This window comes from Macrotis lagotis, chromosome X (genome assembly GCF_037893015.1).
Source record: "Macrotis lagotis isolate mMagLag1 chromosome X, bilby.v1.9.chrom.fasta, whole genome shotgun sequence".
NCBI classification, from domain to species: Eukaryota; Metazoa; Chordata; class Mammalia; order Peramelemorphia; family Peramelidae; genus Macrotis; species Macrotis lagotis.
Window position 1 is genome coordinate 668,066,422 of NC_133666.1, and position 20,500 is coordinate 668,086,921.

The 20,500-nt window shown below is 41.5% G+C and overlaps 2 protein-coding genes across 6 annotated transcripts in view; both read right to left on the minus strand.

The window, feature by feature from the left end:
* Positions 1 to 333: 333 nt before the first annotated feature.
* Positions 334 to 13,060, minus strand: DDX55 (DEAD-box helicase 55). 4 transcript variants are annotated; one of them, XM_074205425.1, is made up of 14 exons: positions 12,975 to 13,060; positions 11,820 to 11,870; positions 11,492 to 11,578; positions 10,882 to 10,973; positions 10,743 to 10,805; positions 10,123 to 10,272; positions 9,667 to 9,856; positions 7,583 to 7,665; positions 6,224 to 6,355; positions 5,512 to 5,604; positions 3,712 to 3,826; positions 2,182 to 2,350; positions 1,296 to 1,588; positions 334 to 805 (listed from the first exon to the last, which is right to left on the minus strand). In XM_074205425.1, exons 1-14 carry the CDS (start codon positions 12,987 to 12,989, stop codon positions 629 to 631), a joined length of 1,710 nt encoding a protein of 569 aa, XP_074061526.1. In that variant the 5' UTR covers positions 12,990 to 13,060; the 3' UTR covers positions 334 to 628. The 4 variants fall into 4 exon arrangements, with proteins under 4 accessions (XP_074061526.1, XP_074061524.1, XP_074061527.1 ...); XM_074205423.1 differs by lacking the exon at positions 12,975 to 13,060 and adding an exon at positions 12,038 to 12,210; XM_074205426.1 differs by lacking the exons at positions 10,743 to 10,805; positions 11,820 to 11,870; positions 12,975 to 13,060 and adding an exon at positions 10,619 to 10,703 and having other exon boundaries at positions 11,492 to 11,809.
* A 1,750-nt stretch (positions 13,061 to 14,810) lies between these two features.
* The window catches only part of TMED2 (transmembrane p24 trafficking protein 2), a 7,932-nt gene continuing 2,242 nt past the window's right edge, over positions 14,811 to 20,500 (minus strand). The window contains exons 2-5 of one of the 2 annotated variants that reach the window (XM_074205430.1): positions 20,164 to 20,356; positions 19,696 to 19,716; positions 17,370 to 17,477; positions 14,811 to 16,356 (exon numbers count right to left, since the gene is read on the minus strand). In XM_074205430.1, the coding sequence (XP_074061531.1) occupies positions 16,232 to 16,356; positions 17,370 to 17,477; positions 19,696 to 19,716; positions 20,164 to 20,356 (447 nt within the window). In that variant the 3' untranslated portion in view covers positions 14,811 to 16,231. The remainder of the gene's footprint in view (positions 16,357 to 17,369; positions 17,478 to 19,695; positions 19,717 to 20,163; positions 20,357 to 20,500) is intronic. The other variant, XM_074205431.1, reaches the window with a different exon arrangement.

A 20,500-nucleotide genomic window follows, 5' to 3' on the forward strand; every position in this document is an offset into this window, starting at 1 on the left:
TAATGAAAGTTATCAATTTTTTTTTTTTTAAATTCCAGACCTCAGGTTAGTCCCTGCATTAAGAGAAACTTAAAAGCACTAAACCTTCAGTAAAGTTACTTGAGTACAATTGGGAATTTTTCAAATAGTACTCAGACTAGTTTAGAAAATTTCTTAAATATAAGTAAACAGACTCCAAAAGGAAGTCATGAAGCCCACTCTTCAATACCTCCATTTTGTTAACTACTCATGGGAATAGTTCACCTTTTTGATTTTTCAAATATTCATTTTCAAAACAATTACCCATGTAGGCACCACCTCCAGCAGATGAATCCACGGGCAACATCCCCACGAGAAACTACAAGTTAATAACTGACAATCCAGGGTTTTATTACCTTTATTTTTAAAACTAGCTCAAAAAAAAATATAGAAAAATAAATTTAAAAATAAATAGCAACATTTATTTACACACAAAACTGTTCCCCTTGGTAAGACTGAAGCTGAAGCAGAAGCAGAATTGATAGCAAGGCTTTTGCAGAAATGACATTGGTCAAATTTGCCACCTTAGGAAGAACAGTTGAGTACTCTTCTGAACCTGTTTAAGACCACACCCTCCACGGATGCTGCAGATTCCACAGGGCCCTCAAGGTCAGATGTCTTCACCTACATCTGAGGACCCCAAATCCTCCTGCTTGCCCTTACTTTTGTCATGTGCCAACAGCCTCTTTTCAAACTCTTCTTCACTCATTTTGCCCTTTTTTAACTTTTTTAAGAGTCTTGTATCATTGAGCAGCTCTTGCATGTCTTCATCTTCCATATCAAATTCCTATAAGCAGAAGGAACCAATGATTATCAGTTAAATTCCTGGAAATGTAAAATGCACGGTAGAACCAAATGGTTTATGTATTTTTTTAGAGGTTCATAGAGGTCTCATTTGGCATGGCATGGCTACTTTCCATGTTATTCCACTACCCATCACATAATCTAAAATACAAACAAAACCAGACCGAAGTACATGCAATGTTCCACAACACCAACCCTACCCCACCACCCCATTTCTCTACTGAGATGGGTTCCTCACCCATCTTCTAAAATTAGCACTGGTTTGACTCATTTTATAAAAATTATACGTTATGCCCCTCAAAAATTACAATTACTTGCTCACCAAAATTTAAAAACAGATGAAAGTTTTAAGCCCTTGCCCACATCTGTCCAAATGACTTGTTTTTAAGGTCACTTACAAGCACTTTATATTTGTACAGGGATTCAAAGGAGATTTTACTATGATTTGACCAAAAGAAAGTTGTATACTCTACCTCTTCTCTTTTCCTCTTTTCAATCATTTTTTTCTTCTTTTCCTTCTTGGCTTTCTGCTTTGACCAGGCTTTGTTCTTGATAAATTTCTTTCTCCCTTCACTGTCCTTTTTTTCTTTTCTTTGTTGCTCCAGAAATTTCTGTCTCTGTTTCTCTCTATTTTTATCTTTAAATGCAATAGTGTCTGTATCAATAGTAACAGGTACAAAATCTGGAAACTGTTTTCCTCTTAGCTCTGGCATCTTGGGCATCCGTAGTAGGGCAAAACCTCGGGCGAGACTAGCAAAATCTAGATCTAAATAATTTTAGAATCAGCATTAGTCTCAATCAGGAAAAAAACTCAATTTGCTTGTACCCTGACAGAATTTTTTTTAATGAAGCCAAAGATTTTAATGTTTTTGAAGAAATTAAAATACTTTATACTTCTTAAACTACTAAATTCTGAGTATCAGCTTGTCAGCAAAATTCAATGACGGGTGACTTTTCTGTTTCTTGAGGAAGCTGGTGTAGCCGTACTTAGGGCAATGGGTCTGGAGTATAGAAAATATGATTTAAGTCCAGCCTCAGACACTAACTAGCTGTGTGATCATTTCTAGCAAGTCTCTAAGACCTCTGCCTCATTCTCCTCAACTGTAAAATGGAGGTGATAACAGCACTTCCCTCCCAGGCCTGCAGTGAGTATCAAATGCAGAGCTAAGCACACGAAATATAGCTTCCAGGATCATTTATTCCTATTGTCATTGCCGAGGTCTATTTAGACTTCAAACCCAACAATATGTTTTCTTATCAGCACCAATATGTAGTACTAGCTTTAACACCATAGCGATATATAGGAAAATGCTGCCTATGTAGGGTGGGAGCAAAAATAAATAAATGACAAAACTTCACCTTTTAATCGGAAGATGAGATTGCATTCGTGCTTTGCATAGGCCTGGACACAAGACACAAAAGCTTTCATGCCCTTTTCAAACATTGCTCGGTCAGCCAGGGCCATTGACTTCAGCTGAGGGAGAAGGTCAGCTGGGTTTTTCTGCAGTTTCATCTCCTGCAGGGGACACTGCCAACATCACAGCCTTCAGTTCTGGATCTGAATAACATAAACTCACTTGTGCCCTCAGTACCCTCTCCCACCTCATCTAGTCAAACCCCTCATTTCTTTTTTAAAAATACAAAGAAATCTATATTAAACTACTTTCTAACAAGAAAAAGATAAATTCTAAACCTTACAAAAAATTATTGTTGAAAACTATCTTTGCATGTAGCTTGGAAAAAATAAAATATTAAAAAAACAACTTCCTAATAAAAAAAGAATGGTGAAAAACAAAATGATATGTTAGTGCGGTCTGAAAAAAAAAGTACACACTTCTTTAATGCAAAATTTTTTTCATTTTTCCTCCCACTATCTTCCCAAAAAACAAACAACAACAACAACAAAAACCCACCAACTCAAAGGCCTGTAAAATATGCATAATCAAATGAAACAAATTCCACTACTGGTCAATAGGACTTATCCCTCTGTAAGGACATATGGCGCTGTGCCCCCTTCTACTACCACTACCACTACCACTACCACTACCACCACCACCACCAGGACCACCACCATCACAAGAGTGCAGGAGGGACCTGACCAAACAGAATTCACGCTCATGTTTCATATCTGACTGCCCCTCAAGTCTGACAGTCCATTCTAATGATTTTCTTCACACTGTGGACATTTTCTGTTTACTCCTACACCTATCCAGAGCTTCCATTTTGCCTTTCTTTGCTCCTGCTCCTCTTCTGTCTGGACCCTGCACCCAATTTTCCTCCTTGCTGAATCCCAGTCCACCCTGTAAAGCCAATTCAAAATGACCTGTCACCTTCCTACTCCAGGAAGTCTGTTCTGACCCCAGAGGCAGTAAGGACCTCCCCCATGCCTCAGCCCTCACCTAGGGCTCTGCTTCTTTGCCCTGGAAACTATATTATTTGGTCCTGAGCCTGTCATCTGGGCCCAAATGGAAGGACTGTAAGCAGGATAGTCCTAGCATAGTAAGGACCATCAATTTAGAGATGGAGGGACCCTCAGGGTCCATTGTATCCAACTTCTTCATTTTAAAAATGAAGAAACTAAGCCTGAAGTGATAGCACTTGCCTTGGTCTCAAAGCTAGATAACTCAGGCCTTCTTTAGCTTGGCTCCCTCCTCCATGCTGTCCATTTAAATAACATGAAAGAGACTAACTATAACCTGAAGTTTTATTTTCTCAAGATTTCAGGTATTTAGTCCAACTCATTCAGTTCACAGAACTGAAAACCTCAAGAGACTAATGAAGAGCCTTGGCCAAAGTCACCCCCAGTTAGCCAGGGCAGAGCCTCATATTCTGCATCCTCTCTCACCTGTCACATCACTGAGTGTTGGAGGGAAAGAGAAGACCACTTACCTTTTGATTAATGGAGAGAAAATTGACATAGGACTCTTCCATGGGAAGCAAGAAGACGAGGGCACTGCCAGCGTGGCCAATTCGGGCCGTGCGGCCACAGCGATGCACAAAGGCACTGTGAACAAATGAGAGGGGAGAAGATCCATTCACATAATGAGCAGAAACAGGAAAACTTAAGCGTAACATAAGGGGAAAAGCTATGCGAACTAGTGGCCAGTCATGGTCTCAAAGGCAAGCCTGAAGAACAAGGGCCAGATGGAGGTGGCCCTGCCACTATACCCTCAGCAACAATGACCCCTAGCTAAACAAGTTTTGATTAAACTATTCATTCTTTTTTTAAAAATAGGGAGGCTCTTGAAGAAGGGTAACAAAAAAGAAATAACTCAGATGAAAAAGGTAAAGATGGGACTCCTCATACAGCAGTACCAAGCCTTCTGTGAGTTGGCAGTGGAGCCATAACCAAAGCTTGGAAACAAGGACACACCGCAAAAGGAGAGAAAAGATATTCTCAGAAAGTTACAGATAACAATAAAGAAAATTGGTAAAAGGCCATTTCCCATTAGTCAAAAGGGAACTCCATAAACCAAGTCACATTCAACCCTCACTCATGTACATGAGACAACAGTTAAGAATTGGGCAAAGTGGGAGGGCCCTGAAGGACCTGGGGGCAAACACCTGATGCTTCCTATCTGGTCACCTGGGCTGACTTAATCACATGAGAACACATCTCTAAGTTAAGAGACAGAGTTGCAATCAGCATCAGCACTGGGAATTCTGACAGCAACAATTAATTAGCCAGAGTAACACAGAACCTAGATACATGTGGGGCAGGGTCTAGACTGAGTTCAGTGGTGAAGCAGACTCCTAGACAAACAAAACTCCTTGATCCACCCAGGTCCTTAGACTCAGAGCCATCTGGAGACTCTGAGAGGGAAGCCAGTGCATGCAACAAGTGGCAGATTTTGAACTCAAAGCTGCTGAATGCTGAGGCCAGTACAAGGGCAACCACTACACCCTTTGTGGCACAAAGCCAACCTTATCACCAAACACTATGCTCACAAACTGCTTTCACACTCATTATCAGAAGGAACATGCTATACCCTTTGATCCAACAATACCACTACTGGGTCTATACCCTGAAGAGATGATGAAAAGGGGTAAAAACATTACTTGTACAAAAATATTCATAGCAGCCCTGTTTGTGGTGGCCAAGAATTGGAAATCAAGTAAATATCCTTCAATTGGAGAATGGCTTAGCAAACTGTGGCATATGTATGTCATGGAACACTACTGTTCTATTAGAAACCAGGAGGGACGGATTTCAGGGAAGCCTGGAGGGATTTGCATGAACTGATGCTGAGTGAGATGAGCAGAACCAGAAAAACACTGTACACCCTAACAGCAACATGGGGGTGATGGTCAACCTTAATGGACTCGTTCATTCCATCAGTGCAACAATCAGGGACAATTTGGGGCTGTCTGCAATGGAGAATACCATCTGTATCCAGAGAAAGAACCGTGGAGTTTGAACAAAGACCAAGGACTGTTACCTTACATTTAGGGGAAAAACTGATATTGCATTGTCTGATCTTGCTATCTCTTTTACTTTATGTTTCTTCCTTAAGGATATGATTTCTCTTATCACATTCAATTTGGATCAATGTATACCATGGAAACAATATAAAGATTGGCAAATTGCCTTCTGTGGGGGTGGGTGGGGGGAGGGAAGTAAGATTAGGGGAAAATTTGTAAAACTCAAAATGAATAAAATCTTTAAAAAAAACAAAGAACATGTTATACCTTGCATTGCTAGGTGGGTCATACTGCAAAACCCAGTTGACTTCAGGTATGTCTATTCCCCGGGCCATCACATCAGTGCACACTAAAATACCACTGTGAAATTGAAAAAAAGAAATGATTTATTTTGATGCAAAGTTAACTTACCTCATTCTACAAGAAATTCCATATCAAGGACATGTAATGATAAAAACAAACTAACAGAAGGAACTGTGTATAAGATGGGACCAAAGGCAAGCTGAATATGAATAACAAACACCATCTTCCTAGTCCACATGATTTTTAACAAAAAACCTTTCCTTACCCAATTGTGAGTCTATTTACTTAACACTTGGTACATAACTGACTACAAGCAGGTAGCAAGCATCAATTAAATAATAATTATAAAAAATTATCATGGAGTGTAGACACATGGTTACTGATCATGCAGTTTACCAGCTGAAAAGACATGGATGCTTCAGGTCTCACAGTGACAAGGAGTGACAGTCTTCTTTAAATTAAAAAGTGCTGTGTCAGTGCCCTCAGACCCAAAATGTCAACTATTTTTCCATGTCCAAGCTGCCAATAAGAAAGCACATTCTGCTAGAGGAAGTCAGCCATTCCACAGTGATGAGCCAGGCCTTGTAACACAATGTTCTTTTTTAACCATCACTTCAATGTTCTGTATCTTTTCTGCTCTCAGGACCAAGTAACTTCTTACAGGAAGCAAACCTACCTTTGTAGTTTTCTAAATTCCATGAATATTTTATTACGTTTATATTTCATCTTCCCATGGATGCACATTATTTTTACATTCTTAATCAGGGCCTCAAGAGCCTTTCCATAATATTCCACACAGGCACAGGTACTATGGGGCAAAAAAAAAAAAAAGAAAGAAAGAACGACTTAAAATTTCAACATTATATGTGTTCCCCGAGTTTTTGAAATAAAATGGGCAGGGGAAATAAAATACCAAGAGATAAACCTACTTCCATTATCATTTTTCAAACTTAAAATTTTCAAAATATGTAACAGAGGAACGAATAAATATTAAAAGATTCCTCCTAATGAAGAGAGTGGCAAATAATTCATAGTTCCCAATCTGCAGAACTTGGCCTCATAGGTCAGGGGGTTAAAGTCCCTTGATGACAAATATGTCTTGTATGAGTTAAAATACCAAGGTTCTAGTCTCTTCAATCAAGGTCTATTGGTAGGGAAATCACAATGTCTTTGAGTCAAAATTCCTGACCTCCCAATGGGAGGTAAACTAAAGATAAACTAAAATGTTAATTCACCATCACCAACTAATACCTTACATATACACGTTTAAGTTTTCAAAGCACTTTCCCACACATTACCTCATCTGATTTTCTCAGTAACATTAAGAGGTGGAGCAAATAGTAACATTTTCATTTACTGGTGAAGAAACCGAGACCCAGAGACTGTAAATGACTTCACTTAAGATCACATGGCAAAGCTAGGGACTAAAATCAATGCCTTCCCATCAAGTGCTCTTCTTACTATCATAAGGTTTGATTCTATAGCTCAACTTTTTTTTAACCTCCTCTACCTGAACAACTCCTTCTTCTTGTTGTTCAGCTCTGCATAACCCCTTTGAGTTTTTTGTGGCAGAGTTCCTGGCATGGTTTATCATTTCCTTCTCTAGTCCATTTTACAAATAAGAAAGCTGGGACAGCAAACAGGGTTAAGTGACTTGTTCAATGTTACACAGCTAGTCTGAGGCCAGATTTAAACTCAGGGAGTCCTCCCCTATTTAAAGAAGATTAACTATGAGATTCTCCTAAAACAGCTGCTGTTCTGGACCTCCAGAAAACAATGCACTTTGATGATGGGAAGACAAGTGATGAAAAAGCCCACATGAAACACTTTCATAACCACAGCTGGATTTGAGCCAAGCAAATAAAGGTGAAACTTGTCCAATCTTGTTCCTGGCCTCCATTTTGAAAGCAGAGCCAATATTGTTACACAGAGAAGCAAAAGAGACTTGGGCCTAATAACACTTATTAAAGAATCCTGTACCAAGTACAAATTTTTGCTGGACTTTACCCACTCCCAAAGGAGCCGAAGAGCATACCTGAAGAACACCAGGTGTTTTTCCTGCTTATGATTTCGGAGAAAATGCACAAGTTGATTAAATTTCTCATCTGCTTTGCATACCTGGCACAATAATAAAGGAATGAAAACTAAAAATTATGAAAAATGAAAGAAATGAAAAAATTTTTAAATGACAACTTTGAACATGATACAGCAGAGTCCCAACTGTGGAGTCAGATTATCAAAGGACAAATATCACCTGACACCTATAGGTGGACCCATTTTCATCTGTAAGTCTCAATTTCCTCATCTGCAAAATGGGGATCACAATCCCCATACAACCCACCTCAGAGCAATACTGTGAAAAGGCTTTATAAACTGTGAGAGGCTATAAAAATGTGAGTCAATTTTTATAATATATTCTTCCTATTTTTCAGTCAGTGAATATAGATTTTAAGGAATTAATTCACTCATTCACTGGATATTTTGATTGGGATGTTAATAAGTCATTTCCTTAGTAACACATTCTCCAGATTATCACTGTTGGTCAAAGTAAAATTAAAGCCCAGAATCACAGTGTAAGAAGGGGAATCATGGCCTTCAAATACAGCCTCCAGGTTCCAGATTCAACTGCACAAATTTATACTAAGTGATTTAAAAATAACTCATGAGGTTTCTGTTCATAGTAGTTAACAGTATTACAGGATCTCACAACAGGAAGGGACCCAGAGCCCAATTGCCTCAATTGCTTTCCCTCAAACCTCCACCTGTCCCCCTATCCCTCTACCCCTTTGGAAGGCAGCAAACCCTACTTTTAGATTACCCAACAAGCATCCATTTGCTTTACAGAAAAGTCATTCCCCTGTTTCTAGTTCTGTTGTCTGGGATTAAGGAAAACAAGTGTTAACCTCTTCAAAATTGATGGGAATAGAGAACACTTTAGTGGGAGGGGATGGGGGAGAATCTGAAATTCTTTGTATTACATACCCTCTTCCACTTCACCCATCTCCACTAACATGGGAACTCTTTCAGGGCAGGTAAATATACACCTGCTAAACATTTGTTGACCAAGTGAATAAATGAATGAGTGAAGGATGGAAAAGCAGTGCGGTCAGCATGAATCTCCAAAGATGGCCAACAGGGGGAGCCAAAGACTCTAAATTAAACATTTGCCAGGAAGACTAACATCTTTTTACCCAGAGCTCTAATTTCCCGAATCTTGTTACTATCTAGCAAGGAAACCTTGCTTATGGGGGAAAAAAAAACAAAACTAAATTCTAGCTATCCCCAGAGGCTAGACCCATCTGCAAAATAATGTCTGTCTTGTTAGCCAGAGGATTTGAAATGTCACTCAAAGTTTCTTGACAGACCACAAATGAAAAAAGTCAGGTCTCCCCCACCAATGTGTGGGGGCTTCTGGTTTTGCTTTAAGAGAGTACCTACTTAGGCATACAGGGGGAAAAGCCTTCATTCAGAAAAAGCTCCCAGGCATCAATGGTTAATTAGTGCCTTGCACTCACAACTAAAAAAAAAAAAAATCAGGGCAGCTAGGTGGCAAAATAGAAAAAGCACCGGCCCTGGAGTCAGGAGGACATGAGCTCAAATTCGACCTCAGACACTTAATAATTACCTAGTTGTGTGATCTTGGGCAAATCACTTAAACCCACTGCCTTGCGAAAACAAAAAAAAAAATCATCTGCTGCAAAGAGTCATTAGGTCTGTTATCTTATGTAATTCTGTTATCTTATTATGTAATTTTGTTATCTTTTATACTTTATTTTTCTTCCTTAAGGATATGATTTCTCTCTCATAACACTCAACTTAGATGGATATATGCCATGGAAACAATGTAAAAACTATCAGATTGCCCCATGGGGGGGGGGCGAGATTAGGGGGAAAATTGTAAAACTCAAAATAAATAAATTTTTTTTTTAAAAAGTCATTAGGTTCTCAGTTCTTGAGCAAAAGAGAACCTAAATGATGGCTACAGGTCCCAAGCTGCAAATCTCATTTTCCAAGGCACATTAAGCCAATTCAAGAATGTGTCTCATCACCACTCCTGAATCCCTAGAACCTTTCAAAGAATTGCCAAAGGTCCTTTTACAAAGCCTGGCAGCTCCTCACCATGTAGTAGTTCTCCAGGCGACTGGGAGTCTTCTGGGTGCTGGTGGCTGCCACCCCTTTCTCTTTCACTGAAATTCGGACAGGATTCCGAAGACCAGCCCTTACCAGGTTCTCAACCTCTTGAGTCTGAGTAGCAGAGAAGAGGCCTGTTCTCCTCTGCTTTGGCAAAAATTCCAAAATAGTATTTATACTGGAAATAGAAACAAAAAAGTAAGTACCCAGAGAACAAAAGAAGAGAAGCAGTAATGCTTCTCAAAGACTGGCAGATACATTAAGGAATATTTAAAAAATTCAATCCAAGAAGACAAAGAAAGGGTTGAGACTGAAATTTCACAGGAGGATACAAAACATAAAACAGTCCCAAAAACCTTAGTCCTGATGTCTTTTTATTAAAATGACCAGAGAACTTCAAGAGGGGGAAAAAAGGCTAATTCAGAGTTGCTCTGTCCAAAGTACCTGGCTTCAAACCCCATGTCCAAAAGGCGGTCTGCTTCATCCAACACCAGAACATCGAGGGACTTCACATAATTTGCCAAATCCAACCCTTCAGCCTTTCTCCTGAACATGTCCTCCAATCGGCCTGGAGTGGCAATTATGATATTTCCACTTTGGAAAAAAAAAAAAAACCAGAGTCCTCTCTTGACTTTTATAACATTCATCAGCATGACTCAAGTCTCAAAGAGTTTTTTATGCCAAAATATTCATCTAAATGCCAGTTAAAAATACTCAGTCTAAAATTCAATAACAAAGTATGCCAAAAATGATAAATCTTTAACTCAAACATGGTGGGCTGTTGAGGAACAGTAAAGGGGAAGAAAGGGGAAAGAGGACAGAAGGAAGGAAAGGCCTCCCTTTTTGCCTCCATAATCATGAAAAGGGCTTCATCTTCAGGTCTCATAGAAAGGTAGAAAAAATAAAAACTAAAGGGGAAACTGGTCTGGGGATAAAATACCTAATTTGGAAAGAGACAAGTTGGGCCACAACAGAGGGAACACTTGGATCTTCTTTATCAAAGGAGCCAGCAGCTTCATGCAGAACTATGAAGTGAAAGAAAAGGATAAATAAGAGCCACTCACCCTTGTTCTTTGAACCTCTCAACGTCTTCTCCTGGGTTTCTACCCCCAATTAAAAGAATCTGGCTAAAAGAAGAAATAACTCTCAGCATATCAGGCAAAATAAGAATGAGTAATGAGTAAAAGGGTAAATGCAACACACCTGAATTGTGGAAAATGCTTAGAAAAATGTAACAGCACTTCATTAATCTGGATGGCAAGCTCTCTGGTAGGTGTGATGATGATGGCTCCAACCTACACAGAAGGAAAGACTTTGATGACTTCACACACTGGACAACATGAATTAACAATGTCTATGACATTTTGAAGACTTAATACATTTTACAGCATCTGACCTTCCTGACAAGCCTCCAAGCAAGGGCCATAATCTGGATCACTGAGGTTGAACTATTGAGAATCTAGGCCAGGTCTTCCTATATCTCAACCTCACCATCGATGCTCAGTATCAATGCTAAAGGAAACTACAGTAACTGGGGGACTCAAAAATACATATCACTGCTTCAAGTGGCTGCTCTAACTCCTATTGTCCCATTTATCTTTATTTTAGGCTTCCAACACATTCATAACAATTTAATTCAATGTGATCTACTAAGCCTAGAAATCAAAATTCACCCAATTCACCAACCAGGTCACACCCAGATAGTAACAGTACAAAATAGTTCAGTGATTATGTTAAAGACGAAGCTGAAGGCCGTGGGAGGGCAGGGCGCAGGGGCGAGCTGAGAGTGACCATGACACAAGCACCCTTTTACCTGCATTTTCTTTAACTTTTCTTCCCTCTTCAGCAGAATTTGCAGGATGGGAATGACAAAGGCCAGGGTTTTGCCGCTACCTGTGACCTATACGGAGAACAGAGGAATTTGGGCTTTTTTTTTTGGTTTTGGCAAGGCAGTGGGGTTAAGTGGCTTGCCCAAGGCCACCCAGCTGGGTCATCGCATAGTGTCTGGGGGCGGATTTGAACTCAGGTCCTCCGGCGCTCTACCCACTGCACCACCGGGCCGCCCCATCTGGGCTCCTCTGACCAGCTCTTTCCCCGTGCGCACCCCGGGGAGGCCGGCGGCGGCTTCGGGGCATACTCACAGCTTCGGCTGCCACGTCTTTGTTGTTCATGAAGAGAGGGATGGTGGCGGACTAGGAGAAAGGCGGACAGGTCAGTCACAAGTGCTGGGGGAGGCTGCGGCTCGCGGGGTCGGGCGGGAGGGGGCCCCGGGCTGCCCGCGCCCCCGAATCCGGCGGGGGGCGGCCTGCAAAGCCCGCCCCCCGCGGCTCCTCCCGCAGCCCCCCGGCCCCCGCCAGACCTGCACCGGCGTCATGCGGGAGAAGCCGAGCTCGCGCAGGGCCGCCAGCACCCGCGGGTGCAGCGGCCCCGGCAGCGTCTCCCAGGCGTCGTCCGTCACGTGCTCCATGCCGGCCCGCCGCTCCGCGAGGCCCGGGTCGGGAGCGCGCTCTCGCCCGGAGTCGGCCGCAGCCCACATCCGCTTCCGGCGAGGGCGCTTCCGGCGAGGGCGCTTCCGGAGGGCCGGGTGGGGCGCGGGGCGCCGAAGCGGAAGGTTCCGGGGTGGGCGGAGCCGGGGAGAGGCGGGGAGGCGCCGCACGCCTGCGCAGCCCCGCCCACGGCTCGGCCCGGACCCCGGAGGAGGCGCCTGCGCGCTGGGAGCGAACGGGGACATTCGGGGCACGGGCCGGGGGCCCTCGGCGGCCCCTCCCCCTCCCCCCGGATAAGAGTCGGGGCGGGGCTCCTGCTGCCGGGCCCCCCGGACTCCGGCGAGCCCCTTCGCCCCTGCCCACGCGGACGAGGCCCCCCATCTCCGCCTCTGACGCCGGCTGCCTGGCTGCTGCCACAACCGTGCCCGCGTCGCCCCGATTCTCCGGAAACCCTTCCCTTGAGCCACCCCTCCCGCGGCCCCCCTGCGCCCCACATTCCCGGAGTAGGTGACGCCCCTTCTTTGGGCCCCCCTAGCCCCGAGCAGGCCACCCTGGCCGCGGGTCCCGTCCATCAGCCCGACTCCACGGCTGGCACCTTGCCATGTCCCACCGGATCCAGATAAAACCGCGCCCCTCCCTTTCATGGGTGCCCCCAGGCTCAGAGCCCCGGGTTGCCCTTGCTCCCTGTCACCCCACCTTCTGGGGCTCGTCACTTCACCCTCCCGACTCCACAGCCGAACCCCTGAGCGCTGGGTCGCCCTGGCGGCCACCCCCGGCTCAAGTGCAGGTTCAACCCCGTTACCGCCTCACCCTGCCCTCCGCCATACAGCTCCGGTGGCCGTCCTCTCCCTCGTCCACTCAGGTGAGGGTCAGACCGAGCAAGGCAATCCACTTGGGGCTGCCCTCATCCGGCAAGGAAGAACGCGGACTGACCTTGTCTGGGTGGTCCTGGGCGAGTGGCAGCCTGTCACAACTTGCTTCCTCCCCTAGGAGATGGGCGCGCTCACTGGCCTGGCCCACCTCCCAAGGAGGGCTGCTTTAAAACTCTTTGTCCACTGTGGCATGCAGCAGATTGGAGCTGGCATAGTCTAGGATCCTGGGATCCGTTGTCTCAGCTGCTTTGGCAGCTGTCTCACTGGCACATCAAGCCGGGTACCGACATCTTCCACCATGGCTCCCCTTTCACCACCAGGAGCATGGGATAATGAGCAAAACACAGAGCAAAAGCTGCCGGCCACAGGCCACATCTGAAGGGCCAAGGACGTCTTTCTCGGGCCCTAGGTCTGCTCGGGAACCCATGCCTCCTCCAGAAGCACTAGCTCAATTCAGAATATAAAGCAAAGCAGTAACCAAACAAGGTCTGAATCCCTCATCTTTTACTGTCACAAGGATATAAACTCTGGTCTGTTTTCTCATTTGAATATGTCCAAGACAATTGAGGAAACTTTTGAGTTCAAAATCTGTACTTCTCTGATCCAAAAGTGACCTACAAATAATATAGAAAACAGTGTATTATACAAAACTAATTAGTAAAGAATCTTAACTAATGAGCCTGGGGTTGAATCTTGGCTTTGCAACTATATTACTAATGTGACTTTATAAGTTATTGACACTGGATCATAATGTCTGCCCTTTGTGTACAAAGTAAGTCAGAGCCAACTTGGAAGGTCCATTCCAGTCCTAAACCTCTCAGTTTGTGATTTCCCCCAAGGACGATCCATTCCATATTTTCCTGCACATTTAACATTGATGCTGGTAGTTCCTCCTATCTAGTTGGTGCTGTCTAGGGCACTAGATCAGAAATCCTAAGACCTGAATTCAAATTTGGCCTTATATTTCTGTGACTTCTGGGTACTTCACATCTTTCTGACTCTACTTCCTCAATTTTGAAATGGCAATAACTGCAACTACCTGCTAGGAGTCTTGGTAGATCAAATTGGTTATCTGTAAAGTGCTCAATACAGTGAAGGTGCTTTGACAGTAGGTGTTTAATAAGTGAAGTTATTCCCTCCCTTATAAATCAGTAACCCAAAAAAGGCTGTTTATTCCATAAGACAGATTTCTAAAGCAATTTTTACAGGGTAAAGGTTCCAAAGGCAAGCATCAAAAAAGCAAAAACTGAGGACTATATAAGAATGAACAAACCCTAACTAGAATGGTTAAAATTTTGTATTCATTTACAAGCAAAGCTTGTAAAACTGTATCAAACTTATTCTAAACGCATGCAAAAATTTTTAACTTTTATAGCAGCTGCCATTACTCAAGGAACACTAAAAATCTGAGGTTCAGTAAAGGTCAATTATGGCATTGGCCCAGGAGACCATTTTTAAATACTTCAGCCCTTCAAGGGTTCCAATTTCATCAGCAGGGTAAATCACTGGAGACCATAACTCTGCTACAATAGGAAGCTGTCATGAAGAGTGACCATGGTCACTGTAAGAACTAAGGCACTCAATGAAGTGAGTGGAAAGAGTTTCTATCACTAGGTCCAACCCTGAACTCTTTCCAGGGAGATGGATCTGCCAGAACTGGAGCCTTCAGAACCCAGATTGTCACACCCACCACCACTACCATCCAGAGTGGAATGAGACACTAGAGGTGAATGGGATAGCAATAAAATAACTGAACCCCAGACACTAAGGATTCTTTTTTTTTTAAAGAACTGTTTATTTACTGGACCTGGGTCAAATTAGATACACATCCAATTTTAATTACATTTGTGAATTTAAATTTGAAATGTTTTTACACGCAATAAAATTGGCATTCAACAGTTACAACTAAGGTGAAAAAACTCTCACCTTATTAATAAACTGCTGCAAGGCTTTTGCCCAAAGTCAAAAACTTTTTACTCTGAACATGAAAACCTGTAACAAATTTTAAATTAATAGTACAAAACTCGTTACTTGTAGTTTCCCCCTTTGCAAAGATCAAAAAAAGTACAAGTAACTAATATACATCAGTCACAACATAATCCTTGATCAGCCCCACACCATAAGCAGATGCTTCAATTTTTAACCTATCATCAGAGACCAAGAAAAAGTCATTTTTCATACAAAACAAAATTCACATGTGCCTAAAATGAAAGACAAGGAGAGGGGAAAAAAAAAAAAACCCTAGTACTGAGAATGATACTCAGTCCTCTTTAGCTAGACAGTGGCCCAAAATACCACTGTTTCTGATCAAATAAATGGTGGCTGTATAAGATATCAATAACACCCCAGAGGGGAACTTTAATCCTTTGGCATCAGGAATCCAGATTTTTCCCAACTTACATTAATCTGTATGTTTTAAGTGCCAACACAGGAGTGAAGGAGAGAGCTGAACATGCCAGTTTTATTAGACCAGTTCACCACCACCACTGGCTGAAAACAGCCTCCAGTCTTGGCTTGACACAAGTGTCAGGCAAAAACCAAAACTGCTTGGTTAGCCATCTGTTCTATACTTTAATACAAATGGCCAAGTCCTGGGGTCTACCCTAATGAACATTCCCATTTTCTTTAGAGGAGATTATAGTTTGTGGGTTTATCAAAAAACTACCCTAAATGAAATACAAGTACCCAGTTATGACAGCATGTGCCACAAGTTCAAATGGTTCTATCCCTTAGTAGCGGGACAGTTTTGAATGATTTAATATCTGTCGTTCCTTAGAACTTCACAGAACTGAATTTTTTTTTTTTGCAGCAGGTTTAGAGATCCAAAGACATGTACAATCATTTTTAGTAAAAGACTGTATTTGCCTTGGTGCTGTATTATGAACAAACTGTATTTCATTGTGAAAACCAAAGAAAAACAGGACAAACAAATGTGACTAGATCACACTTCATTTATGGTGTTGGAGCTCTGGAATGCCCTGTGTGTTGAAGGCAGATTTCAAATGAGAAGTTATGCCAATTGAGTGTCAAAGTTGTAAGGACAGCCTTGCTAAGAAGGTGTATTTTCAAAACCTATTTGTGAGGAAGAAAGAGAAGCAAAGAGAAAACGAAAGCTTAGAAACTATGTGACATTGTTGTGACCGAGATGTTTGGTAAACAGTGAACTGGGAGTTTGGGACCATCAGGAAAGCCTCCTCAGACAACCCTCCGAACTTCAAAAAATCTCTTCAGGTAGTAGATCTGTCCCAATGTCATGGCAACTAATACGAGAGCTTCAAAGAAGGACCAGAGGACCACTCTGCTGTTTGTGTTGTCATTAACTATTTGGGGAAAAAAAAAGAACAAGAATCATTGAATTTTTTAAAAAGCAGCATCAATAGTCCTGATTTTTATAGCCACCAATCAATATACTAGAAAAGGGCTTAGAAAAATGTAGGCTTTTGTGTTTTTCTTCCAGCCACCTGAACAAACAAGCTACACGAGAGGTCCTTGGAATATTAAAAGGAATCATCTTCATTTTATAGATAAGGATTCAGAGATATGGCAGATGTGTCCACACATGTGCTGCACTAAAGAGCCATGGATTAAAGTAATCACCAGAGTTTCTACATCCTTGGAGAGTAAACCCTCCAGTGAGTAACTTAAGCATATTATAGAAATCATTGCATCTGACCCTCCCAATACATCTGTGAGAAAGTTAGAACATGTTTCTTTCCTCAAGATCCATCTCATTTCTTAGAGAATGGTCTGCTGGAGATCAAGGTAGGAGTGGCCACATACTACCAGGTTCTACCAATTCCAGTCTCAGATCAGGGAGAGAACAAGGAGAACTCTAGAAGGGAAAGAACTACCTCTATCCAGTCTTTGCTCTTTTCTTTGGGAAAATTCTTGGAGTTTGACTCCAGGGAAACCTGCTAGCCCCCCACTCTTCTCAAGATCACCCAGACAAATCTGATTGATCCTTGATCCTCATGCCACACCAGATTTCAAAAGCAACTGGTATCCTAAAAATTCCTAAGTTGATTGCTGCAAACTGAATAAATCTTCCCCTTGAAAAGAGAAGGTGCCTCCTCCCTGAGAGACCCTTGTTTCCCCCATTTTTAGGTGAAGGAACACCTATACTTTCCCTTGGCTTGTATGAGCTTCAAAATTACCTTGGGCTCCCTTCTCAGCACACACATTAGATCATTTAAAAGGAGATGGGAAATATACTGACTACTCAGCAAACATTGCCTTGGGGGGGGGGTGACTCCCCTGGATTTATGACATTCTTGGGAGAATAAGAACTCCTCAGTAACCAAGAACTTAAGCCAGAGTAACTGTCCCCACTTACTTGCTCTGTGTATTCTCTCCCGGACTTCCATGTATTCCTGTTCATGCTTTACTGCTGTCATCGCCACAGCGAGCTCATTAATCATCTCTTCCAGCTTGTTCTGATGAGCTAGTATGGGGAAGGATGGAAAGAAAAATGAGAACAGACTTCTTTCTGGCAGTTCGAAAGAACAGGAGCTTACAAAAGTAGAAAATACTTCTTCTAGAAAGACAAGAAGAATCACACAACTTCAGGAACACTTTGAAAAACTCTACATCTCATCTTGGATGAGGACTAGACTTTCCTGAGGATGACTTAATTTTCACAGAATGACCTAAAAGCAGAGACATTTAGTCAAAAGAAATCTCTTTGGAGAGCGCTGAGGGAGGGAATCAGACTATAAAATGCTTACCAATAGAAGGTTTTCATAACTGACTTCTTCCTTTGATTTTTTTTTTTGGATTTACTTTTAAATGGATGTTAAAGAGGGCTAACAAAAGAATGCAAAGAAAAGGAAAAGGACTCAATGGGGAGGGTAACAACTTAAATGTTATAGAATTCAAATAAATATAACCTTTTTTGGCAACTGCTATTCAATAAAGAGAAAAAAATATCAAAAATCCCAGAATATACATTTGCTTTTTTAAATAATATTTAATTCAAATATCCTCCATACCTTAAAAGTTTCAGTATTTAAAGTTAAGAGCTAACTCTAATAAGAGCAAAAACCTGCAATATGGTCTATTTGGGGAAGACTAAAATAACCTCTCACACTCCTCTATAATACAGTGGATAATAACCACTTAAAATAAGAGACAGATTCTCAGATTTTTCAGCCAGGAACACTTTTTTTTTTATCAAGAATGAACATGGGTTTTATGTATTAACATCAGTTCTGAAGGGAAAAAAAACTACTTGCTTCCAGGTAGTGCGATTTTATGATTAAAAATCAATAAAGTAAAAAAGCAAACTATTTTAAAAAATGAGCATTTTGGGGGAATCTCTGCATGGAAATATAAGATCCAACAGGGCAGAGCTTGAATGCCCAATCACCCTAACAGGATAGAAGAGACAATAGATAATAAATGTGTTGTTAGGGGGGCAGATGCCAGCCACGCAATAATGTGGAGCTGGACTCCAAATCAGACCCTTTTCACAGGCTTTGCTCAAAGAGTCCAGTGCACTACATGGAACCTTTAAAAGGAAGGCTTGATTTGGCAGCTATCATTCATCACCATTAACAAGCAAAAGCAAGGGTTTAAGCTCTTATGTTAAAGGATTATTTTAGAACAATTCACTGTTTACATTCATCAGCCAAAACATCCAAACTACTTATACAGGGCCATCTTCCAACAAGATGAAGAGGAAAGACAAAGACTTTCAAACCCATACCTCTTACTGGAGATCAGACAGACCTGTACCATGAAAATAAAGTTCTGAAGAATAAACATACAAATTTCAGACAGTCTGCTACTGTCTGACAAAAATCAATCAACTAATACTGACCTTCAAGAGATTCAAAATGAGACATTTCACCCTTGTCACAATCTCTTGCCATTCCTACTGATTACTCCATAACAGAGCAAAGGTAATCGTGCTAATAGTTTTGAGACATGCTGGAAAAAAAAAAAAACAGCCTATGCCTAACTTATCTACATGCACAATAATTTTCCATTAGAATGGGAGCCTCAGTTGTCAGAAGACTGGTTTCTATCTCCCATCTAATGCACCAGGACCACTCTAGATCTCACTGTTGGGCAGTTCAAACAGTAATAACTGATAACTGATAATGGTTAGAATAGATTTTTGCTGAAACATAGCCATAGAAGGGCCTCTCTGTGATGTATGAAGACATTGCAAATACCTGGGCTTATATTTTTGATTCAACCAGGTCTCAAAGTTAAAGGGGAAAAAGTTTTAATCATGTTAGAGCAAGCCCATAAAAACTTCACACACATCTTATTGTCACTGAAACAGCAAGTCAACTTCAATCAGGCTGTAAACTAACTGATTTATGTTTACTTATACCTCCCTCGTTAATCTTAAAATAAAACACTAATAAATGGTAAATGATTTATGTTCCAAATAATACAATTTAAGATAAACTAAAAGATGCATAACCATGTCTGTTAACAAAAAAAAACTATAAATAATATTTAAACATAATCGTGTATAGGGTTTTTGTTTTGTTTTGTTTTTAATTTAAAGGGGAAAAAAGAGAGGGAAAAACATTCTCATGCCAACAAACTGAGGTTAGAAAAAAAAGAGAAGCACAAATTAGACATTAGTCAATGAATGAATGCAAAAGACAGGAGGCTAATGAGCTGTCAAAAAGCAATCCACATACCATCCCAGGTATCTCCTCCACCTAAAGAAAAGCGGAAGAGATAAACACAGGCACCCAACAAAGAGCTGCAGATAAACTAGGCATATATATATATATATATATGTATATATATACAAAAAGGTCAGACCAGTATTAGAATAGTAATAGAAGAACAAATAATTCAAGAAGTATCCTACATGGTGATAACAAAAACTGATTACTTGGAACTGACTAGAAAAAAATTGGCTTTCAAAAAGCAAATTTTCTGCTGGGGGAGAGGGGAGAGTAAGATTTAATAAGTGCTTAATTTCATTTCTGCTAGTTCACAAAATAACCCTTCCAATGTAGATGATGAAAAGAATGTCAAAGAGGACTTAACCAAGCAAGAGTTCTATTCAGAAGGGCAAAAGGCTTTGCTAATCAAGTCAGACTCTTCCCCTCAAACAAAAGAGCATCATGTAAATATTCCCTTTCTAGGGTTCTCCATACCTTCTGTTTCCATGTCCTGGCCCTTTGGAGCTTCTCCAATATCAATAGTGAACATCACTATCTTGGGAGTCATGGTGGACATTCTGTTGCTAAAACAAAACTTGTAAGTTCCATCCATGTGAGCTGCAAAAGTGTATTTCCCGCTTGACTCTCTGTCTCCTTTATAAATTCCTTTATTATCAGGTCCTGTAATCTGGAGTGGGAAAGAAACAAAGCAATGTGCCCTGAAATGAGTTTCAAACTCACAACTCCTCAAAGTGATGTTTGTCTAACTGGTGGGAAATATACTAGGAAAACAGAACAAGACAGATAATGTTTGCTTTGCTATCATCTCCCC